At 34.6% G+C, this 22,405-nt stretch overlaps 2 protein-coding genes across 5 annotated transcripts in view; one reads left to right on the plus strand and one right to left on the minus strand.

Moving 5' to 3' along the window:
- Nucleotides 1-21,373, plus strand: part of LOC135838680 (lipase member H-like) — a 35,830-nt gene extending 14,457 nt beyond the window's left edge. The window contains exons 2-7 of the mRNA XM_065354413.1: nucleotides 7,676-7,748; nucleotides 7,864-8,015; nucleotides 13,254-13,502; nucleotides 14,849-15,040; nucleotides 15,445-15,628; nucleotides 20,947-21,373. Coding sequence (XP_065210485.1) covers nucleotides 7,676-7,748; nucleotides 7,864-8,015; nucleotides 13,254-13,502; nucleotides 14,849-15,040; nucleotides 15,445-15,628; nucleotides 20,947-21,013 — 917 coding nt within the window. The 3' untranslated portion in view covers nucleotides 21,014-21,373. The remainder of the gene's footprint in view (nucleotides 1-7,675; nucleotides 7,749-7,863; nucleotides 8,016-13,253; nucleotides 13,503-14,848; nucleotides 15,041-15,444; nucleotides 15,629-20,946) is intronic.
- LOC135838348 (GTP-binding protein Di-Ras1) overlaps nucleotides 1-22,405 on the minus strand; it is a 176,910-nt gene that overhangs the window by 44,623 nt on the left and 109,882 nt on the right. The window lies entirely within an intron of this gene.

A 22,405-nucleotide genomic window follows, 5' to 3' on the forward strand; every position in this document is an offset into this window, starting at 1 on the left:
GGTATAATTATACCTATATCAAACAATTTAGCAAGCTTGAAATAACATTGGTTTAAATAGTTGATACCTACACAAAGATAGGTATTCAAAATAATAATTCGCCGATAGCAATAGCGCTTCTGTACATACTTAAATATAAACACTCGTTCGTCTTCAAAGCACGTATTATGATAGCAATTAGAAGAAAATGGAATAGCCCGAGTATTATTAGCGAAATCGTTGCTGCTCCATTCCATTTAGTGTTTCTTGCCAATGGATAAATTTTTTTCTTCGTTTATGCGTCGGAAAAGAAATTTCAGCGGAAACTTTCGGGGAAATGTAGAGAGTTTTTAAAAGGCCTGCGAACGTCGAAACGTGTACTTTTCCACAACGTATGAATTTTTTATAATGAAAACGTGCGGTGATTATCCATTATACGGTATTTACGTTGTTACCAAGTTTGTTTTAGAACGGACGAGTCGTTGTCGTTATTTAATATTTTTATACCTGGTATATACATAGGTAGCTAGCTACAGCTGTAGGTAGCTAGAGGTATGCTGCAAATGGCTGAATTTTACGTGCAGCTTATGAGTTGTAAATTTTAATAAAGCCAATTACAATGTCGTGTGTTCAAATTGAAAAATAAAACTGGCTGGGAAAGAAATTCGCCAATAATTCGTATAATGTACGTCGGGCAGGTGAAATTACAATTTTTAACAATACGTATTAATTCTTTAACGTGCCGTAATAGTAATCCGATAGATAAATTTTCGAAAATTTCATTCGAGAAAATAAAATATAAAAAAGTTGAACGTGAGCTGCGAAGTCAAGAATAATTCGTCGTTCATGCTCACAATTTTATCAAAAATTTAAACAAAACTACGGAATTAGGAGACATTTCACTGATTTTTTTTTCTGCACAAGTACGACACTTTTTGAAACTTTTAGCTTCCTGGTCTAGTTTCTCAAACATTTTGCCAAACTCATCTTTTGTTTTCAGAAATTTTTCAATGTTCATGACGCTAAGAGAACGGTTGAAGTTAGGGCGATTATTATTATAAAAATTCAAATTTTCATCATGTAAGCTAGTAAATTCCGGTCATTTTTGGGCATTTCGACATCGTACGGACTTCTATACACAAAAAACGGACCTCAAAAAATAATTCCGATTTCACATGCCCTTATTTGAGGAGATTATACCTACACATCAAAATTATCGACAAATTAAAAAAGCAGAATTAAATGTCATTGAAGATCAGTAAGTAATCTATTCATTTTCAATTTTTTTTCTTCAGTCGGCTTTTTCGGCTTTATAATGATTGTGTGACATTAGGCTGCCACAAAAATGTTGAAAAAATTTAGGAAACGTTTGAACCTCTTTCTTCAGACTATTCTATTCAGAATCTTAAATTGGGAAAATTATTGACGCTAGCAAAAAATTTTAGGAACACAACTTTTCATTCAGCTTTGGAACCAAAAAACTACAAGGGAAAACAAAATATTTCAAAGTTAATGGAATGCTGATTTCAACAATTTTGAGGCACTTTTCGCCACTCTTCCTCGCCACATCAATTTTTTGGTCTAAGAATTATTCTTCAATAGGAAAATTTTCGCTGTTTTCAAAAATTTTGAAGCACATACATAAACTCTTCTCCAAATGAACCTTTATAAAGACAACGTTGTTCACAACAAAAAACCAGTGTTTTAGCCAAGAATGGAGGAGTAGGAGGGGTCCATAATTATGTTGCTTTTTAGCTGGCGAGAGGAATTTCTTTCACAAGAAAATTAGCGAGATCTGTTGGATTAATACACAATTATCAATAGGGTACTATACAATTGATTTTTATCAATTTTTATTCGAGGAATTTTTTCATTTTGAGATGAAAATTGGGACATACATTACCCTGAAATTTCCTTACCTTCCTGGTTATGACTAACTGGACACCCCGGGCGTGTTAGAATAAGGGATACTTTCAGGTTTTGACCCCACAAAAGAAAAGACGCTGAGAAGGGCGTGTCGAGGGTAAGTTTTTGGCTATTTCTCTCAATTTTTTGAAATCAGCAGTAATGACCAAAAAATTGGCACACTGCGTTCCAAAATATTTCCGAAAATTCCAGGGCTGACATTTTTGAATATTTTGGCTCAATTAATGCTAAATATTTGTGAAGAAAAAATTTTCAAAACACAAATTTATTCAGAAGTAAGCGATTCGAAAATTTTCAACTGCTCAGGAGAACCCTAAACGTGGTCTTGGATTTCGAGGGCAGTAGCATGGATCGACGCAGAATCTCAAAATATTCTCATTTGGGACTAGGGCATTTTCCTCAAAATATTAGTCAGTTGGGTAGCGTCAGGAGCGAAAAACCCACAATTTTTTCGAAAATGCCCTCCATTTAAGGGCACATTTCTCCTGTCCTAGTGCACCTCCGAAGCTAAAAAATTGTCTGAGTAACTTTCAACTCAAAATGAAGGTTTCTGCTGAATTTAGTCATTTGCTGACATTTTTTTGGCAGTCCACCCTAATATAGTAGGTACTTGTCTAGTTATTTTCAAATTGACGTAAAAAGTTGAATTTGATTTTTCTTTCAATTTTAAATCACAGACTTCCGTTAAACTTTCAATAAAACAATCCAAATTTCAACTTTTCCCAATTTTTTTTCAATAAATGAGTTTCTTAGCCTGTGACATTTTTTTTGATCAATAAATGATTGTTCAAAGTAATAATTGTACTAGGGTGGGTCGTTTCCATTTTTATTTTTTTATTATTATTTTTTTTTTTAAATTTGACAAAACCTCGCAACAAATTCTGATCAAATTACTTAAACAAGACGTAAGAAAATTTTCAGATTTTTAGCCAATGGCTAACCACCAACACTCTCACCCACAAGAGCTTAAAGTTTGAAAACGTTGAAAATTTATCATGTTTCGATGAAGCCCAATGAGACCACTTGAACCGAAAAAAAATTTTAAAAATTTGAAACATCTGAAAACTTTTTCGAACTTACCTGAAGCTTTCTCGACAGGGAGATTAAGCAATAAACACTGGCATAAAAATGTGAGCTTTTTTCCTACGTCTTGTTGAGAAGGCTTCATTTTTTTAAAAATTGAAACATAACTTGACACAATAACAATTAACCATTGAAGTCAAACATAAGTAAACAAAAATATTAGTAATAGCCTAAGAAAGCAAAGCCCCTATACTTTAGAGGCAAACTAATAATGTTATACATTTTGAATTCTTCTCACACTTGTTGAAAAATGATTTTATGAATGGTTCTAAATAGATTGGCCATTGTGACCTTTTTCCTTTTCTTCTCCTCCCCCAAGGTTCACTTCCTTATGTATACGTTAAAGGAAGTATAGGAATGAATATTTTACTAATTTCCGAAAGAACTGTTCTACATACACACAATCTTTCATATGCGACAAAATAACATGATCGATACTGAACCTCCTCCAAATTCGGACGAACAAGGTATATTTGAACTAGCCCATAGGTTGGCATCACATAAACATAAATTTTGTAATATGGATAACAATGACCTGTTACTGACATGCACAGCAATCAATACACTACCCTGATTTTGTGGAAAGACAGTCATGGTAATTATTGAATAAGTCACGACTATTATGTATTTCGTATTTCCAACATTGCATGCAATTTTTTCGCGAAGATTCCATTTCAGAAAGAAAAAAACCTCAGAATCGCAAGTACTACTACCTTTCAGTACACATACCTAACAACCTTTTCATAAATGATAACGCTTTACACGACAAAAAAATGATGAAATAACACCGATATAATTTTAAAAATGAATTTTCCGAGCCTTAACTTATGTATTACACGATCATGATACATACCTACATGTATTACTAGAATACAGCGTTTTTCAGCGAACAAAGAAAATGTATCACGGTCGATTGATTAAAAGTGTTATTCAACATGTATGTATATCCTTAAGCTCACCCGTCGGGTACGAAGGCTCGAATTTAACGGCGCGTAGATGGCACAGGCGAGAGACGAGGAAGGGGCGCAGAGAGTTGAAGTATATAGAAATACGAAAAGCATACATATATGCAAGATTGGCCGCGACCAAAAGCTTCATCGACGTGTATCGTAAAAATATACTACATATGAGTATAGAGAGCGCATCCTCCGAATACGCAACGATGGAACATACAAGAATTTTACCCGCACGTTAAGTAATCGGATTCAGCGATAAACGGCACGATGAATTTAAAACGACGCTTTTACCGGCTACGACATTAATCACAGTATGAAGCGCTCTTTTATCCCAGAATATCAAAGAAACTCCGGTTAGTATTTAATCAACTGAGAGACACTTTAAAACTTTGTACAGGCTTGCTAACTTTTTATTCGGTCGGCGAGAAGAAAAAAAAAGTTGAACAGGGATAAAAACTATTTCAATTATTCTGCATCGTCATGTTTCCGAATGTTTGCAGTGTAGTTTGTATACTTAACCTATACGATATATTTATTTATTTTTGGTCTCAAGTTGACTTTTGTAGGCATTGTTTTCAACTGCCAATATAAGTCATTTTTTTTGACAAGTTTGCTGCAGTGGGATAACGATTTTGAAAATTATCAAAAATAAACGAATAAAATTTACAATTCAGGGTTTGCAAGGGAAGTCATAAGATATGGCTGTAACAGGATACCATACTTATCACCTGAAAAAAAATATGATCTGTCGAATTGAAGATACGACTGATCATTGAAAGAAAAAACAATTTAGAGAAAATGTTGGCCATAGGAAAGGGCAGCGAGTTATTCAATAGTTATGAAGTTAACATCCGTGGAGAAAACGATGAATTTCTCAAACAGCCTCTAGAATATTCACTACTTACTTCAATTTTCACACATTTTTTCTAATTTTTTTACTATTATTATTCATTTATTCATTTTTTCCATAAAATACAAGACAATTGGTAAAACTTTGTAATTTTGAAAGCACACTTACGAGTAGGAAAATAAAAGTGATACGATGGATTCGTCTGAGCCAAATCAGAGGAGGAGAATGATCAATATGTGGCTCTGTCGAGCTGAAATTTCACTTCGAACATTTTTCGTGGGAACAAATTTTCGTCTACCTACAATTGGAATTTCTTATTCGAAATTAAAAAATTGACTGATAATTTTTAAAGGGATGTGTAGGTGTCTTTTTTATTAATTTAAGGGGAAAATGTTATGCTTGAAATCAGATTTTTTGAGCTGTAAGAGCTAATATACGATATCAAGGAACAATTAATTTTACTTGAAATGTATGTACTAATAGCATCCGAAAAGGAAGTGATGCCTACTTATTTGTAGTACAGAACCTCGATTAACCGCGATATAATCGGGGCGGAGAGACATCGGATACGCAAAAAAGTCGGATAATCGATTTTTTGATTTTTTCAATGAAATGAACACTTTTCGGCGTATTTTTGTTAATTACTTTAAGTTTAGATTTTATTTTCGGATTCATCTCGAAAAAATAAACAAATTTAACAAAAAAACAAAAAATTAATATGTAACTTTTGACAACTGACTAGACTAAAAAAAAAACCAGTGATTTGAACCCACCTGAAGTCGTCTTCAGAGGATGTTAAAATTGAAGTGTAGAGTAAATTTCAGCTTTCCATCTCCATTTATTGATGAAATTTTGTAAAAGTTGAAAGGTTCAAAAATCTGATGGAGGCTCCAGTAATTCTCAAAAAGTTGCTGGAGACTCCAAAACGACTTGAAATCCCCCTGCAGTTGACTTCGCAGCGTATTGAAATTAGTTTGCAGAATAAATTTCAGATTTCCAACTCCATTTTGGTAAAATTTTGTGAGAATTTCGAGTTTCAAAAATCTGCTGGAGGCTCCAGAACTGCTCAAAACGGTTTGAAACAGTTTCCAATCAATTTGTCATGTCGAAAATAGGGTGTATCCCAAATTTCAGCTTTCTTAGTCAATTTGGTAAAATTTTGATTTTTTCCCCTCATTTTTGGCCTAAATTTGATTATCAAAAATTCACCAAAAATCGAAAAACCCACTTTAGCACTTGAAATTTTGACAGGTGATAAAATCTTTCGATCTACTTTTGTACAGTTTGAAAATTTTTATGCAAGTCCTATGCTGGAACGCAAAATCTGCGATTTCGGCTGACCTGTCAATCAAAATGGCCGCCATTTTGTATGTAGGGCCACTTTTTCTTTTAATGTTCCTTAGGATAGAACTCCCCCTTTAAGAAAAAAGTTGTCACGGAAGATCGACGGGGGGGGGGGGTGCAATTTATACTTAAGTGGGCTCCCCGACAAAATACAAAAGGCAAAATCAGTATGATTTGATAAAAAATTTGGCTTAAATCGGATAATAAAAAATTATTCGACTTTTTTTGATCGGTTAATCGGAAGAAGTCGGATGCATTTTTTTAGTCGGATAATCGAGGTTCTACTTTCTATTCTGAAATAAACTCAGCCAATCGGAAAAAAGAGGGGATAATGAGCTCTGTAATGGAAAGAATCAATCATGAAATCGCTTTTATCAGCTCAGATTCTAATTATTAATAAAGTTGCATAGGTACTCGTTTTCCTGTAAAGTAGAAGATGCGAATTTTGAAGGTGTTAATAGAATTGCATACTTTATTTGCCGTAAATAATTACCAATCATTTTTTTAAACGTGATTCAATAATTTAAATCAGTTTTTAAAATGTGATTCACGATCTGAGATTCATGAAAAATATGTGCCACCGACTTTGAATGATAGGTAGGTATCTACCTATTTCAAACAATTGATGCCAAGTTCACCTCGACTTTACTAGTTATTTTCAAGCCCATTTTACCGATTTTGAGATGCATTTCATGTAATTTTTGTCGATTTTTACTCCACTTTCATGACACTTATTTTTTATTAATTTTACTTATGTACCTAATGTTTATGATCAACACAATTTTCGAGAAATTTCTTCAACAAGTTGCAAGGTTTGTTTATTGAATTCTAGCGAAATTCAATTGAATCAATTTTTTTGGTATTTTTTAGCATTTTTAAATGGCTATTTTATATTAAATATTTCTGTGATGCTTCACGTGATTTTTCCCAAATTTTATTCATTTTTTTTCAACCGTTTATTCCGTGATTTTAACCAGTCTTAATGTTGTTTCACCTCTGCAATTTTTTTGCTGAATTTCAACATTTTTTATTCTAATGTTATATTTTTTTCTGCGATGCTTCGTGTAGTTCGTGCCAAATTTCAATCTGTTTTCACAATGCTTGATCAATTTTCTGTAGGTAATTTGTTATGATCTGTTTAATATTTGAGCATTTTTACGACACTTTTTACCTACTCAAATTTCAGTTATTTCCAGGCATTTTCATGACATTGCACAATAAGGACAATTTTTCGCGTTTTCTCAAATTGTGCTCATTTATTTTCACATCTATTATGATAATATTGACCCCTCTTCCCCCCATGCCTACCATCAATAAGTACCTATGCTGGTTCTAGACTTTCAGACGACATATCAATTTAATTCAATCAGATTCATTCATCGTAACTAGAACATACGTACTACACAATACGGTCGATACGAAAACACTCCCATAAAAAAATAAATCTTCGATTTTGAACAGAAGATGGAAAGCTTCGTATCGGAAGATGTACGTAAAAATGTAATAAAAATCAAAAGGAATTATTTTCATGTTTCAGATGATAAATTAGAAGCAAACGCAACCCAGGCAACAATAGAACCAGATCAAATAAGAGTTTTTTTGTACACCAGGTACGTAGCTTACCAAGTACATATTATACATTTATCTACTCGATAGGCCTACCTACACGAAATACGTACGTTTGCTTCAAAGGTTGTTAAAATACTTTACATATGGAATTTTCAGACTGAATACAACAAATCCTGATCTCGATATACCGATAAATGATACGGAGCCTTTGACAAACAGCCTTTACAATGCATCGAACTCTTTGGTCGTCATCATACACGGTTTCAAAGGATCGGCCAACGAATCGTCGTTCCTAAATATCAAAGACGGTAAGCGAAACGAACGTGGTCTTATTTTTCATAACTTTCACGCAACCCTTGATAATGAACAAAAAGTACAACGTAGGAAGAAGGAATATGTCGGTTGCTTTGCTACGTAGTATACGTACGTTAACACAGACGAGGAAAAAATTTCTCACCAACATCCTACGTACGTACTACGTACCTACATAGCGAGAACTTCAAACTTATAATACTCGACATGAGTCATGAGAAGGTAATGCTAACTAGAGTAAACATTCTGCTCGCGCTGTCTTTGCCCAATAAAACAGAAAACTTTGCCAGAATCCTATTTGCGGGTAAATTTAAAAAGTTGCCGGCTTTAATTGGTTTTCGCGTAACAAAATTTCACGTCGTGTGGTAAAATTAAATTTTCACGAGAAAATTTTCAACAATTAGCCGCACTCGCGTTCTAGGTCACTCGAAACGGGGAAAAAATTTAGATGAAAAAACACGCTATCAATTTGCCAACATCGTTCGGTTTATTGATTCGAGTAACTGGAATTTCTGACTTTACGATATCGTTGCAGTAATCTTCTTTAGACAATTTCGACCCTTTGACAAATCTGTAATAAGTAGAATTCGAGCTCGACAAACTTCCAGACATCCAATCATTAATTTAAGAAAATTTATAAAAATGACCCTTCACTTGTCGACAACTTCACCGAGGTAATTGTATAAAGAACGAATTCTACACCAGCATTCCTTTCTATGTACGTAAGAAAATTACAGATTACATTTTGATTCAGCTTTTATAAGAATTTATGATTTTTACCACACGAAAAAAATCCACCTTTTTTTCAACCAAGTTTTTCATCAGTTAAATATTAAAACTCTCAAGAGTACGGTTTCAAGTAACACACTATACACTCCAATTCCACACTATTTCCGTCTCTTTGAAAGAAATACCTAGGTATTCACATGGTATAGGGTTCGGTGTGCAGCTTTGATGCAGTATGCTTCTTCATTGCTACAAAATATTTCACTTTGTTGAATTTTTTTTCTTTTCATTTTTGTACTTATTTACGAGTGGAATGCAATTATACGTAAACGAAAGCTGCAAAGGATTTTTATTCCAACATTCTTCACTATTCTTCGAATATATTTTATAGTTTTGATTCGTTTAACCAACCAAGTACCCAAGCCCCCCCCCCCATCATATTACAAAGTGAACACTACCTTCGAGTATCACAACATTCCTTAATTTTATTCTTAAACTAACATTTTTTCTTGATTTTTTTTTTGCTGTACCACGCAGGGAAACGGGGAGATTAAAAGCAAGCGTATTATCGCTACTGGTTACGAATTCACCTCGATATTACAGAGTTGCCAAAGGAATGGAAAAAAAAAGAAAAATTTCGAAACATTTATCGATCATCGTGTTTTTTTTTTATTAATTCCATTATTTTAATAGGTACACAAAGGTACCTTTCGAGCTGATTTTTTTTTTCAGTTTTAATAATGAAAAAAAAGTAACGATACTATTCTTAAAATTTTAAGTAGGTAATGGAAATTTCCATTTTTCGTTAATATCGTTTAACTACTTTCTAAAAAATTATTCAATTTCAAAACACGGATTCCTATTTCTTAAATTTTCAACTTGATCCTCGAATCGTGACCAGAGTTAGAAATGAGATTTATCGAGAAAAAATTAATGCGAGAATCATCTGTTCTTTTTGGAATATTAAAATACGTAGCTACCTAAATTTTGTATACTCTGACAAATACGAAGACAGCATTTTTCCTTAACACATGCATACTCGTAGTACAAGTTTTTTTCAACTTCTAAAGAATTTTTCTTTCAAAAGGAATTATTCGAGCTTGGTCTCCATCGGTCATTCCTACTTTTGAAATACTCTTGACATCAAAATCACAATATAATGAGCGTATAGGTCTGTACCTATACTGAATTCAGGAAATTGTATTCCATTCGACAAAACAAGAAATGCTCAAAGTAGCCTCAATGGTTATTAAAAATAAACATCAACTATGCACTCAACCATGGCCAGATAAATTCGAATGTATCACTGCTTAGGAAAAATTGCAACTTTGCATCACCGAAGTCGCGTACCTTCAAAAAAAACAAAAAAATCGATTCGTGGAAAAAAGACCAACTTTCTCAGTAGCCCTGTACATCCTCTTTCATCTTTGAGGCAGGTCTTGAGAAAAACTAGCCACACTTTACAGAAAAAAAATTATATGCTTCACAATATCGTCAATTTGTAGTTACAGTCTTCTTGAAAATTATGAATCACACTATTTGTGGAGGGAGGGGGGAGAAGAGATTTTAAACGCTACAATTGTGTTCTTCAAAATCAACTTTTTGAAATGAAAGCTTTCATTTAGGCCTACCTATAGTATTTTTCCATCGTAGTAAACCCAAACATGAAAAAAATTGTTTAAAATTACAAAAAAATTATCCAAGTGTAATAAATAAAACAGAATTAAACTAAGTGAACCAGACAAATAAAGTAGGTATAATTTTAGAAAGAAAAAAAAATAGTAAAATTATTGACTAACAAGGGAGGTGCCCCAGGTGACATGCACCGATTTAAATGGTTCTTGCGCCATTGGATAGAGGACATCGAACATAGTCTACCACAAAATTTTCAGCTGCTGAAGTCGATATTTCGATTTTTCAGAGCAATTTTTCGATTTTCACATAGCAATTTTGAAAAATTGGCGAAGAATAGTCGGCGAAGGTCGCATACCGAAACCTTCAATATTATTTAGGCATTTCAATACATATGGTGAGACTAGCCCCAGGTGAAATTTTCAGCTGCTGAAGTTGATATTTGAGCCCTCCAGAGCAATTTTTTGATTTTCACATTGCAATTTTGAAAAATTGGCCAAAAATGGTCGGCGGAGGTCGCATACCGAAACCTTCCATATTATTTGGGCATTTCAATACATATGATGAGACTAGCCCACGGTGAAATTTTCAGCTGCTGAAGTTAATATTTGAGCCCTCCAGCTCGATTTTTTGATTTTCACATTGCAATTTGGAAGAATTGGCCAAAAATAGTCGGCGGAGGTCGCATGCCGAAACCTCCAATATTATTTGGGCATTTCAATACATATGATGAGACTAGCCCACGGTGAAATTTTTAGCTGCTGAAGTTGATATTTGACCCTTCCAGGGCGATTTTGAAAAATTGGCCAAAAATGGTCGGCGGAGGTCGCATACCGAAACCTTCCATATTATTTGGGCATTTCAATACATATGATGAGACTAGCCCACGGTGAAATTTTTAGCTGCTGAAGTTGGTATTTGAGCCCTCCAAGGCGATTTTTTGATTTTCACATTGCAATTTGGAAAAATTGGCCAAAAATAGTCGGCGGAGGTCGCATGCCGAAACCTCCAATATTATTTGGGCATTTCAATACTTATGATAAGACTAGCCCACGGTGAAATTTTCAGCTGCTGAAGTTGATATTTGACCCTTCCAGGGCGATTTTGAAAAATTGGCCAAAAATGGTCGGCGGAGGTCGCATACCGAAACCTTCCATATTATTTGGGCATTTCAATACATATGATGAGACTAGCCCACGGAGAAATTTTTAGCTGCTGAAGTTGGTATTTGAGCCCTCCAGGGCAATTTTTTGATTTTCACATTGCAATTTTGAAAAATTGGCCAAAAACAGTCGGCGGAGGTCGCATACCGAAACCTTCCATATTATTTGAGCATTTCAATACATATGATAAGAGTAGCCCACGGTGAAATTTTCAGCTGCTGAAGTTGATATTTGACCCTTCCAGGACGATTTTTCTATTTTCAATATTGCTATGTGAAAATCGAAAAATTGCTCTGAAAAATCGAAATATCAACTTCAGCAGCTGAAAATTCTGTGGTAGACTATGTTCGATGTCCTCTATCCAATGGCGCAAGAATCATGTAAATCGGTGCATGTCACCTGGGGCACCTCCCTTGTAAGTTTCACTGAAAATTGAACAAAAATTTGGGAAAATTGCTTGAAAATTAGTTTCAGGAAAAACAAAAAGGACTTAGGCGGGTAAATTTCCGCTTATCATCTCCATTTGATGAAATTTTGTGAAAATTACAAATTTCAGAAATCTACTGGAGGCTCTAGTAATTTTCAAAAAGTCGCTGGATACTCCAAAACAACTTGAAATCCACCTGCAGTCGACTTCGTAGCGTATTGAAATTAGTTTGCAGAATGAATTTCGTCTTTCCAACTCCATTTAATGAAATTTTGTGGGAATTTCAAGTTTCAAAAATCTGCTGGAGGCTCCAGAACTACTCTAAACGATCTGAAACTGTTTCTAATCGATTTGGCAGGTCGAAAATAGGACATGTCCCAAATTTCAGCTTTCTAGGTCAATTTGGTAAGATTTTGATTTTTCCCCTCATTTTTGGACTTAAGATTTTCAAAAATTCACCAAAAATCGAAAAAGGTACCTACTTTAGCACTTGAAATTTTGTCAAAAGATAAATTTTTGCCTGCTCTTTTTAAAAAATTTCGTGCAAGTCTTAAGTTGGAAGCGAACGCATCCCCTGCCAATCAAAATGACCGCCATTTTGTGAGTAGGGCCATGTTTTTTTTTTTTTTTTTTGAGGACAAGGACTAGAAATGTTCCTTAGGGCTTCCTCTTTAAGAAAAAAGTAAATTTTTTTCTATTCTTCTAGATTTTTTGAAATTGGAAATAATGACCAAAAAATTGGCATCACTGTATTCTAAAATATTTTCTCAGCTTGAGAAACAATCTATCAATGTTTTGGTAGGTATAATTAATGCGAAATATCTGAGAAGGAAATATTTTCAAAACACGAATTTATCCAAAAATGAGCGACCATCGCTTGGTAGAACCCTAAAAAAGGTCTTGAATTTCCATGGGGATGGCCAGAGTCGACCCATGTAATTTCTTTTGGAAATGGATCATTTTTTTCAAGACAGGTTAGGTACGAGCTAGAGCGAAAAATCACATTTTTTCCTTCAGGACCCATAAATATACGTATCTCCCCTCAAGGGGCTCCTCCGGAGCTAATTTTTGTTTTGTGACTTTCAACTCAAAATGAAGGTCTTCGAATTTTTTTCGTGGTCCATCCTATTAGACATCCTGAACTAGTTTTTTTCCAAGGGGCTAGAGGCATGTGATTGTGTGATACACAAAATTTTGAGTAAAGGTGCAATTCTCCCCTTCACCACTCACTCAGTTAAATACCTACACTTCTAATTTCACACACATTGTGCTCTTTAATTTTTCAGCTTACTTAGGCCGAGGAGGATGGAACGTAATGCTATTGGACTGGTCTCCTTTATCCAAAGTGGATAAATATCTAACAGCGGTCCAAAACGCCGACCACGTGGCCCAATGGTTCGCTGAATTTTTCAACGAGATGATTTCTAAGAATTTAACAGACTCGGCCACAACGCATCTAGTCGGATTCAGCATAGGATCTCATATCGCCGGACTAATAGGAAAACGTGTTAATGGAACTCTGGCTAAAATATTCGGTAACGTCAAAACCGCTTATTTAATACGATGGAAATATGTTAGATGAATTCAGATCCACTTAGTATACAAGTCATTCGTCATTTTCTCACTGCTTTTAGTGCGTAGTTCGCTCTTAGTCTACGTACCAACGTGATAACAAACGCATTCGCAATTCGTTATCACATTTAGTTGTAAAATTTTAGTTGTACATCATTAATTTGAAAATTTTATGGTGTTTTTCTTATAAAAACCAACACCAGATTCCATGTTGCGTATTACGTTGCGTTGATTAATACGCATTTTAGTTTATGAGCTTTTTCGCTCGATCAAGCTCTCGAGTACATATTTTGTGTATCGCTTTAAGTGAGAAATGTCGGATATTTAACGTCGTGGTGTTCCAAAAAGTATATCTAGCGTTTACCATAATACCCCGAAGAAGGAAAAAAACACAATACAAGGTGTCCTATCAAACATCTGCCATTTTTCAATTCGTACTTGAAGGTATGGGTCTACGAAACAAAAAATTTTATAGGCTAGGAACCGGCAGCAGCGCAAATTAAGATGGTTTGATTGATTTCCAACTAGCCTTCAACTTCGTATAGTCCATTCAATTTGAAATATTAAATAGATAAAATTTCATCGTAGAATTTTTCCCCTTCATATTGCTCGTTTAATTCCAACAAAAATCAATCCGCTGGAAAATTAGTTTCTCAAACTTTTCCAAACTACCAATTGTCTCATTAAATGCCAAAATCTGCGGGATGCTTTTCATGTGAAACTGATTTTTATCGAAATCCAAAACATAAAAGATGTTTAATGGGATCTTGGGACACCTTGTATAGAAAAACCTCGAGAAAATTTCGATCCAAACAAGCGATTTGTTTCATTCACCAATGAGCTGTGAATTCGATTATTCGCAGGAGCAGCGTTTATGAAAAATTACGTTTTCGTCGAAAGTTCTCCTCGTATATTCACATTTTCAAAGACGAATGTTGGTGATTTGAAAAGGTGTAAATACGAATATTGATTTCTAATACGAAAGCGAAAAGCCGAACCAAATATGATGGATTCCATCTTCTTATCATTTCTTTGTTAAATTGCTCGCAAAACGCCATAAGAAAAAAAATACCCTTAAAGGGGGAAAAAAAACTTAATGAATAAAACAGACAATTGATAAATGAGAACGAATCGCTTGATTGATTTTACATAGTAGAGAACTATAAAAACTCGAACATTATTTTGAAACGAGTCTGACTTCGAGATGGGTTGCAATACTGCAAAAAACTTTTTTTCTCTCGTGAATTACAGTTTTTGTTAGCTCTCTTTTTTTCATTTTATTCGTCTAAAAAGCACGGTTTCTTTACAGCTTTGGATCCGGCGTATCCGTTGTATTATCGTAGAAATTCGAATGACAGATTAGACGTGAACGATGCTGAATTCGTACAGGTTATTCATACGAGCGGAAATTTCATATCGTTTGAAGATAGCGTAGGTCACGTTGACTTTTACCCGAATAGCGGTAAACTGCCACAACCGTTGTGTTTGCATTCTAACAGAGGTAAGTTCTATACATTTCTTCGTTCGAGGGTTAGCGAAACTACGCGTAGGAAAAAAAAAGGGTTGTTGAACCAGTACATATACACGATAAACACCCGTGTTTAGTGTATGAACATTTCTACCTAAATTTCATCATAATATTATATAGAAATTCCACCAGAAATTCTTCGCCCTTTTTTAGAAATTATACCACATCATACTAAAACGAAAGTACACGAGTAGGTATATAGGTATTAGATGTGTACATGTACAATGTGGGAGGTATAGGTTAGCGTAGGTTATTTCGATAACGCCACGCCAGCTGATGAAAATATAAAAATCCGACACACGCTTTTTATATTCCATTTTTCTATTTATCCTTCAACATAAATAACTCCGAAGGTGTTATTTTAATATGTAATATAGGTACAGCGGGAATGGAATTTATATCTGTGATGCTGTGTAGCCATAAAATATCGGTTCATTATTTCGCCGAATCTGTGATGTACGAGAATTACTTCATGGCCAAGCAGTGCCCCTCGTGGAGTGATTTTTCCAACAAAACTTGCAACAGCGAAGAAATTCCTATGGGTTATGCGACACCTATAAGGTAGGTGTGATAATGTTTGCATTACTAATTAAGTATGTGCGTACGTACATAGCATTTACACTCTTTTGAAACAATTTGATTCAACCCAGGTAGGTAATGGGTCATTCCATGTCAACTCAACCAACGTTTTTGAGTCATGTCTTTCGATTTCGCTCAATTTTTTTTACAATACATACCCACCCAGTAAGTAAGAACCACGCAATTAGTTTGGTCCCAGCCTCCTCAGGAGGCGGGCGGTAGGGCTTCCATTATTTTCACATTGCCTCGAGGTACTCAACTTCAACAGCCCATTCCTCCAAAACTATGATACTTTGAACAAAACTGATTTCACAATTCAAAAGGACATTGCATTTAGAACTTTTTAAGCATTTTGAAATTTTCAAAAGTTGGAAGTTGAACTTTCAAATTGTAAGTTCAAATTTCAAAATAGCGCTGTAAGTGGGAGCTACCATTTAAAATTTTGAAAAAATTTCCATAGACGAAACTTTTGATGTTTTTACGAAATATTCAAGTTTCGAGATGGGATCTCTTAATGGAAGGGGGAGCACCCCACCCCTAATTTTGGACAAAACTTTTTAAAGAAAATCTGGGGCATGTGATAAATCGAATTCTATGTTTTTGGTGACGCTGAACACGAATATGACGTCAGATTTTTGGTAGGACCCCATCTACGGCCCCCAGCACCTCTCCAAAGGGGGTAAAAGTTGAAAAAAGTGCTTTGTTCGTGCGACACATGGAATAGTATGTTTTTGGTGACGCTGAACACGAATATGACGTCAGATTTTTGAGTGGGCCCCATCCACGGCCCCCAACAATTTTTCTGGACTTTTATGGGGGAGGTTCTGGGGGCCATGGATGAGGTCGATTTAAAAAACTATGGCTATATTCGTGTTTAGCGATATCAAAAACGTACTATTTCATGTGTCACACGAATGTAACCATTTTTGGGGCGAGTTACCCCATTTGGCGAGGTGCTGGGGGCCGTGGACGGGTTCAATAAAAAATCTGACGTCATATTCGTGTTCAGCGTCACTAAAAGCATACTATGTCAACAAAATTTACACAACTTCTAACAAGGTTCGTACTTCGTTGAAATCCAAAATCAAACATTTTTGCGATTTTGGGGCAATTTTTTTGAATTTTAAAAAATTTAATACGAACGACGCTGCCGGAAACGTTTTTATTTTTCTTCTTACTCAAGACTTTTGAAAAATTTAATGAAGCGAGAGTGAGAAAATTAACAAATTTTTGCTAAATCTCCATAATTTTGTTTCTACATACGTATTTGAGAAAAAAAACATCAACTTTTTCAAGCTTCAAAAATGAAAGAAAAATGTATGTTTTCGTCTGTGATTTTTAAAAAATTTACAACCTTTTTTTGCAATTTTTTGATCTCGTCTTGATTATTGTTTCAATGATTTTTCACTCATTAATTCGTATTATTGATTTTAAAGTTATTTTATTAATTAGTAAAAAAAAAGTTGAAACAAATTACTTTTTTTATAGCACTTCAAAAATCCTGTATTTTGATACCCCTGATGATGGGGTTTTATAGCGCATTGCATATTTTGGCCTTTTTTTAGCGCATATTTTTAGTTTTTTAGCGCATAAAAATCCTAGCCCTATTTATCATGCTTTAGCCTTCTGCATCAGATGAACTCACTCCACCAAGTACAATCTGACAAAAAAAGGAATATGACCTTAAGGGCGTAAACATACTTCAAAAACCAAAAATTTTCCATGCAAAATGATGTTAATACCCAAGTCAATCTTGTACATTTAATATAATCATCCAAATATTTCTCAAATCGTTTTCATGTTTTTAAATGCAATCTGGAAAATTTCAACCGATACACAAGAGAAGAGAGAAAATAGCCAACGACCTTGAGAATGAGAACTAACTAGAAAGTGAGCAATTACAGCCTTTAGGGATTTTTTGAGCAAAAATGAGATTATTCGTAAAAATGATCACGGTATCACATACCTACCTAGACCCTTTTCAGTGGTTTTTTTTTCCAAAAGTCAATTCACCAACAAATAATTAAATAGGTAGGTAGGTATGTATCTTTTTCTGATTGGAAAAATTACATTACCTATTCTGTTCTACATTAGGTAGGTACTTCGAGATTAAAATTGGTACAAATCAGTACTTATTTTGATGAATTTGAGGACACCTTGCTCAAATCGAAATGTAAAAATCTCTCGAAGGTGTTTCCAAATTCGACCAAATTATTTACTCGAATAAATAATTCGTCGAATAAGTATATACATACTAGGGGGCTCCGCCCCCTGGCCGCTTCGCGGCCCAACCCCCGTACTCGTTCCTCGGGCTTCGCCCTCGGAACTCGCTCTTGGGGGCTGCGCCCCCAAACCCCCCTTCCCTCACCCTTTTCTCTCTCAGAACTCGCTTTTTCAATCTTGACCCCAAATCCCTTTCCTTACAACTTACTAAGCAAAATGAATAATTAAAAACAGAAATACTCGCTGAGGATTATAAGTTGGATTTTTTGTTTACTATTATTTTGATAATAAATAAAATGCTTAGCAAATTAGAAATATTCGGCCGAGAAATTTGAAGTTCAAAGTTGAAATTGTTCAAAATAATGTTTTTTTGATTTTTAATTTTACATGCTTAAACTAAAAAATTTTGAATTCAAAATGTTTTATAACATATCTACACGTTATAAGGAAGATTTTAAAACAAAAATGAGCAAAATCGGTTCAGTTTTCATAAATTTAGAGGAGGGGGCCCAAAAATTGGTTTTTGGGTCATATCTCCCCCTGTATGAGACCAAATCGATTCAAATTTTGGGATTCGGTTCAAAATGCAATTTGGAAGAAAACGTATTTCCAAAATTTTTTTAAATCGATTTTAGGGTCTCTTTCCCTAAATTTGGGGCCCTAAAAATCAAAATTTGGACCTCGCTATAGTTTTTGCATCAAGTACTCGTCGAGAGCTTTCTATTAAAAAAAAAATTAGCTTCCTACATAGGTGTAATTGGGGCTGAATGAGAGCCTGCTGAACTTTTTTGCTCGTTTTTTGCTTGTAGCTTTATACTATAGATATCAAGTGTTCTTGCCAGTTAATAAAAAGAAATTCCAAGTATTTTGCATGCATCGCTCATGTATATAGTATGCAAAAAAAAGAGAGGAAGGTCGTGTATTAGGTGCTCTGGAAGCAATAGGAATCAATAGATGCCTATTCTTTCTTTTCAGTCGTCGAGATAATTTCTTGGAACTTGTTGTTCGGAAGTAGATGCAGGTATAACTTATTTTGACAAAAAACGTAAGTATACCTGCACAAACATGCCATTTGGGGTCATATGGGTTCATCTTTACATTAGCTACCCTGACTCATGCACTCAAGGCGACAGCATTCTTATCTGCAGTCACTACCGCAAATACAACCCCCTCCCCTGTTGATTCGCGGCCTATTATACATATACACACCGCCACGTGAGAGAAACTAAACAATTTTCTCAACCACTAAAGCAAAATCTGACATAGGCCAGGCTGCTATTAAATTGATCGTAAATTGATCGTATTTTGAAACGTATTGAGAAATGACAAATGATTATTTCGTTTGGTTGTTATAATTGCGCAAAGTTTATGTTACGAAATCATGTTCGCTATTTTTTCCTCTTTCTGAGGATGTATTTAGGTTTTTTGTAAGTGAATTGGATCTTTCAAAAATAATAAGTATATCTTTGTCAAAAAGTTGCCCGTTTATTCGATTGAAATGCAATGAAGTAATAATTAAAGGACATAAAATATAGAATTTACGATGAAAAAAAAGAAAAAAATAACTCGAGATAAATGAATAGGTGAGAAGACACGGTTACAGTACGGAGACGTCGCAACCCCTTTCTCTTCTCTCCACCAACAGTACAGTCTCACCAAACCGCTTTCTTTCCAACGTACACCTCATCCCTTCCCGCAACAACCCTCGTCCATACACCTACATACTACAACACGGCTGCGCGACCGCGGAATCTCGGCACTGAAACGTTCCAAAACATTTCCAAAATCCCCTATTTTTCAAAAAAATAACTCTCTCTTGCGCGCCTATTTATAGATCAATCTTTTTGAAATTTTTACACAAATTTTCTGTTGTGAAAATACAACCATACGTTTTTTCAAAATTGAAATCGGATAATGGAAACTTGTGATTGTCCAATTTTGGTTTTTATGCTGTACCTCCCCCCCTAATGGTCCAAAGTAGTTTAAAGCTGGGCTAGGAAGTGCGAGTAACATATGATGAAAGATGTTGTAGTTGTAATTCAATTACCAAAAAAATTGGGGGGAGAGGGGGGTCCAAAAATTTTCAAAATCCACTTTTTGGGCATAACTTTCCTTCTATGGGTCCAAAAAAGTTCAAATTTTGGATTTGAGGTTCAAATAAGATTTAAAAGAAACAATTTTCTCGAAATTTTGATATCTCAAATTTAGCACCTCCCCCCCCAAAATTGGGGGTCCTAAAATCAAAATTGACCCTTCTCTATATTTTTGGCATCATCTACTCGTCAAGAGCTTTCTATTAAAAAAAAAATCAGATTTCTAGCTATAATAGGGGCGGAATGAAAAATCGCGGAACTTTTTTTCTTGTAGCTTTATATATATGATATAGCATAGTTTTTGAAATGAAATTACCATTTCAAGTGACTCGTAAAATTGGAAAATACTTCTGGGAATTTCTTTTACAAACACTAATCGATCGTCAACACCGTCAAAAAAATTTCAAAAATGAATAAATATAAACCAACAAAACGTTTAAAAAGTAAACTCATACGTTAAAAAGTTTACGAGCTGAAGCACTCTTTAAACCCCGCACCTGCTCTTCTGACGCGGAAAATCAAATGTAACTCTCTCTCTACCACCACCCAGATCGATTTCTAAGCGTACAAACGTAACAATCCGAAAGTTTCTTCTTACCAAAATATGGCAAACAAAAATCCGAGTAAACTTTCCTTTTTCCTGCAGCGTGGAGCTTTCATAATTTTTGTTCAAATCCGTAAAATACTTATATACCACTCGTTGCTCTCCTGCTAAACTACCCAAAGCGAGATGAAAAAGGAAATGAAAAGATTTTATGGCTGTTAAAAAGGAGGCAAAAAAAAAAGAATGCAAACTTTTTAAATATTTTACAAATCGTAAAAACTTTAAATTCACTTTTATTCGCCGCAAATAAAAATTGTAGCGGACGATTACAGCATCTATAAAAGTTAAAATTACATTGAAATCAATTTCAAATTACCCAGTGGGAGGTGCTTTTTGAACATGTTTCATCATCACTCTCATTGTAATATTTTTTGTTACAGTGCCAGAGGTAATTACTACCTGAATATAGTAAGATTACATAATTATCAAGATAACGAGATCAGATGATGACAAGATGTTGGATTCCGAGCTGGGGTATCTTGCTATCAATAAAACCACAAGATCGAGAATTCACGATGCAGTATTATACGTACGCGTATTTTTGTTGAAAATCAAAACGCGTGAACTAAAAATAAGGAAGAAATTTTCTCCAACGTCTAGTCCATTTGGCAAGCATCGTTTGAAAAATGAGCTCGCTCAATAAAAGGCCGACTTTTATACTAAGCTTTATTTTAAAACAAGATAATTACTTCGCAAGAGCTTTAAAAATACTTAAAATAACTGATTAGAGTCTATTTTAGCTTCGAGAGTGTAATTTCATTTCATCAACAAGCGAGAAGTTCATCTTAATAAATCCAATAAAAGTGATGTTTTCCTTAGCTGTATATAGTATAGTTGGTAATTTAGCCTTTAAATATGCACCCTGTACTATACTCGCGTACTATACTCGTACACTATAAATATCTATCAACGAAAATATAAAATGATAATAATTAAATTTCAAATAGCTTATAGTATACCCGTATAAAGTTTATGAGGTAAAAACGAACTTTAACCGTTAATTTTCAAATAGATTAAGAATTTCGGGAAACTTACCTACCTCTTTCTGACCTATTACCATAGTACAATAATTTATTTTCTTCGTTCTGCGAGTAACAGAAACGGAGAAACAGAGAAAGCAATATACGAGTACACTGGCAAGATTAAACGTCTCTCAGGAACGAGCGTTTTTCACTTAATGAAGGCGACTTTGAAACTTTTATTAACTAGGCCCTCGGCGTAACAATTATCAAAACTAAGAGAGAAAATTCGTCCATCATTTTATATCATTTTAGTAAGGTCTAGGTACTTCTACATACTCGACGAGCGACGAACCCACTACCTACATATGCGACTAGACAATTAGAATATTAACGTCAACCATACTCGTAGCATCGGAGAAATGTTTACGGTGCTTTACTTTGTGCCCAAATATTTAATGCTATTTCCCTGCTTTCGTGGTCTTATCCTTTATAAAATGTAGGTACCTATTATCGTGTCAACACGTACTAAAAAAATGATGCAATTAGAGCGTGAAAATTTCACTCGTGAAAGGCTCGAATTGCGCTATGCAAAATGGCTAAACCTGAAAGTAAATTCTGGGCGAATTTCGTTTACCTACTCCGAAATAAACGTATAGCATTGTAAAATTTCTCTGTCTGCATTAAGTGGTGCAACAACAAAGGAGAAATTTTAAACCGCTAAAGTAAGATTTTGGCTGGAAAGTAACATAGCAAAAAAAAAAAAAAAAATACAGGTACCTATACTGCGAATGTAAGCTCTTTTTGTTATTCGAGCAAGTACGTAAATCTTAAGATTATTTTACTACCAATGTAGAAAAATAGCGCAGCAATAAAATTT

The sequence above is a fragment of the Planococcus citri genome, chromosome 3 (assembly GCF_950023065.1).
Source record: "Planococcus citri chromosome 3, ihPlaCitr1.1, whole genome shotgun sequence".
Taxonomy (NCBI): Eukaryota; Metazoa; Arthropoda; class Insecta; order Hemiptera; family Pseudococcidae; genus Planococcus; species Planococcus citri.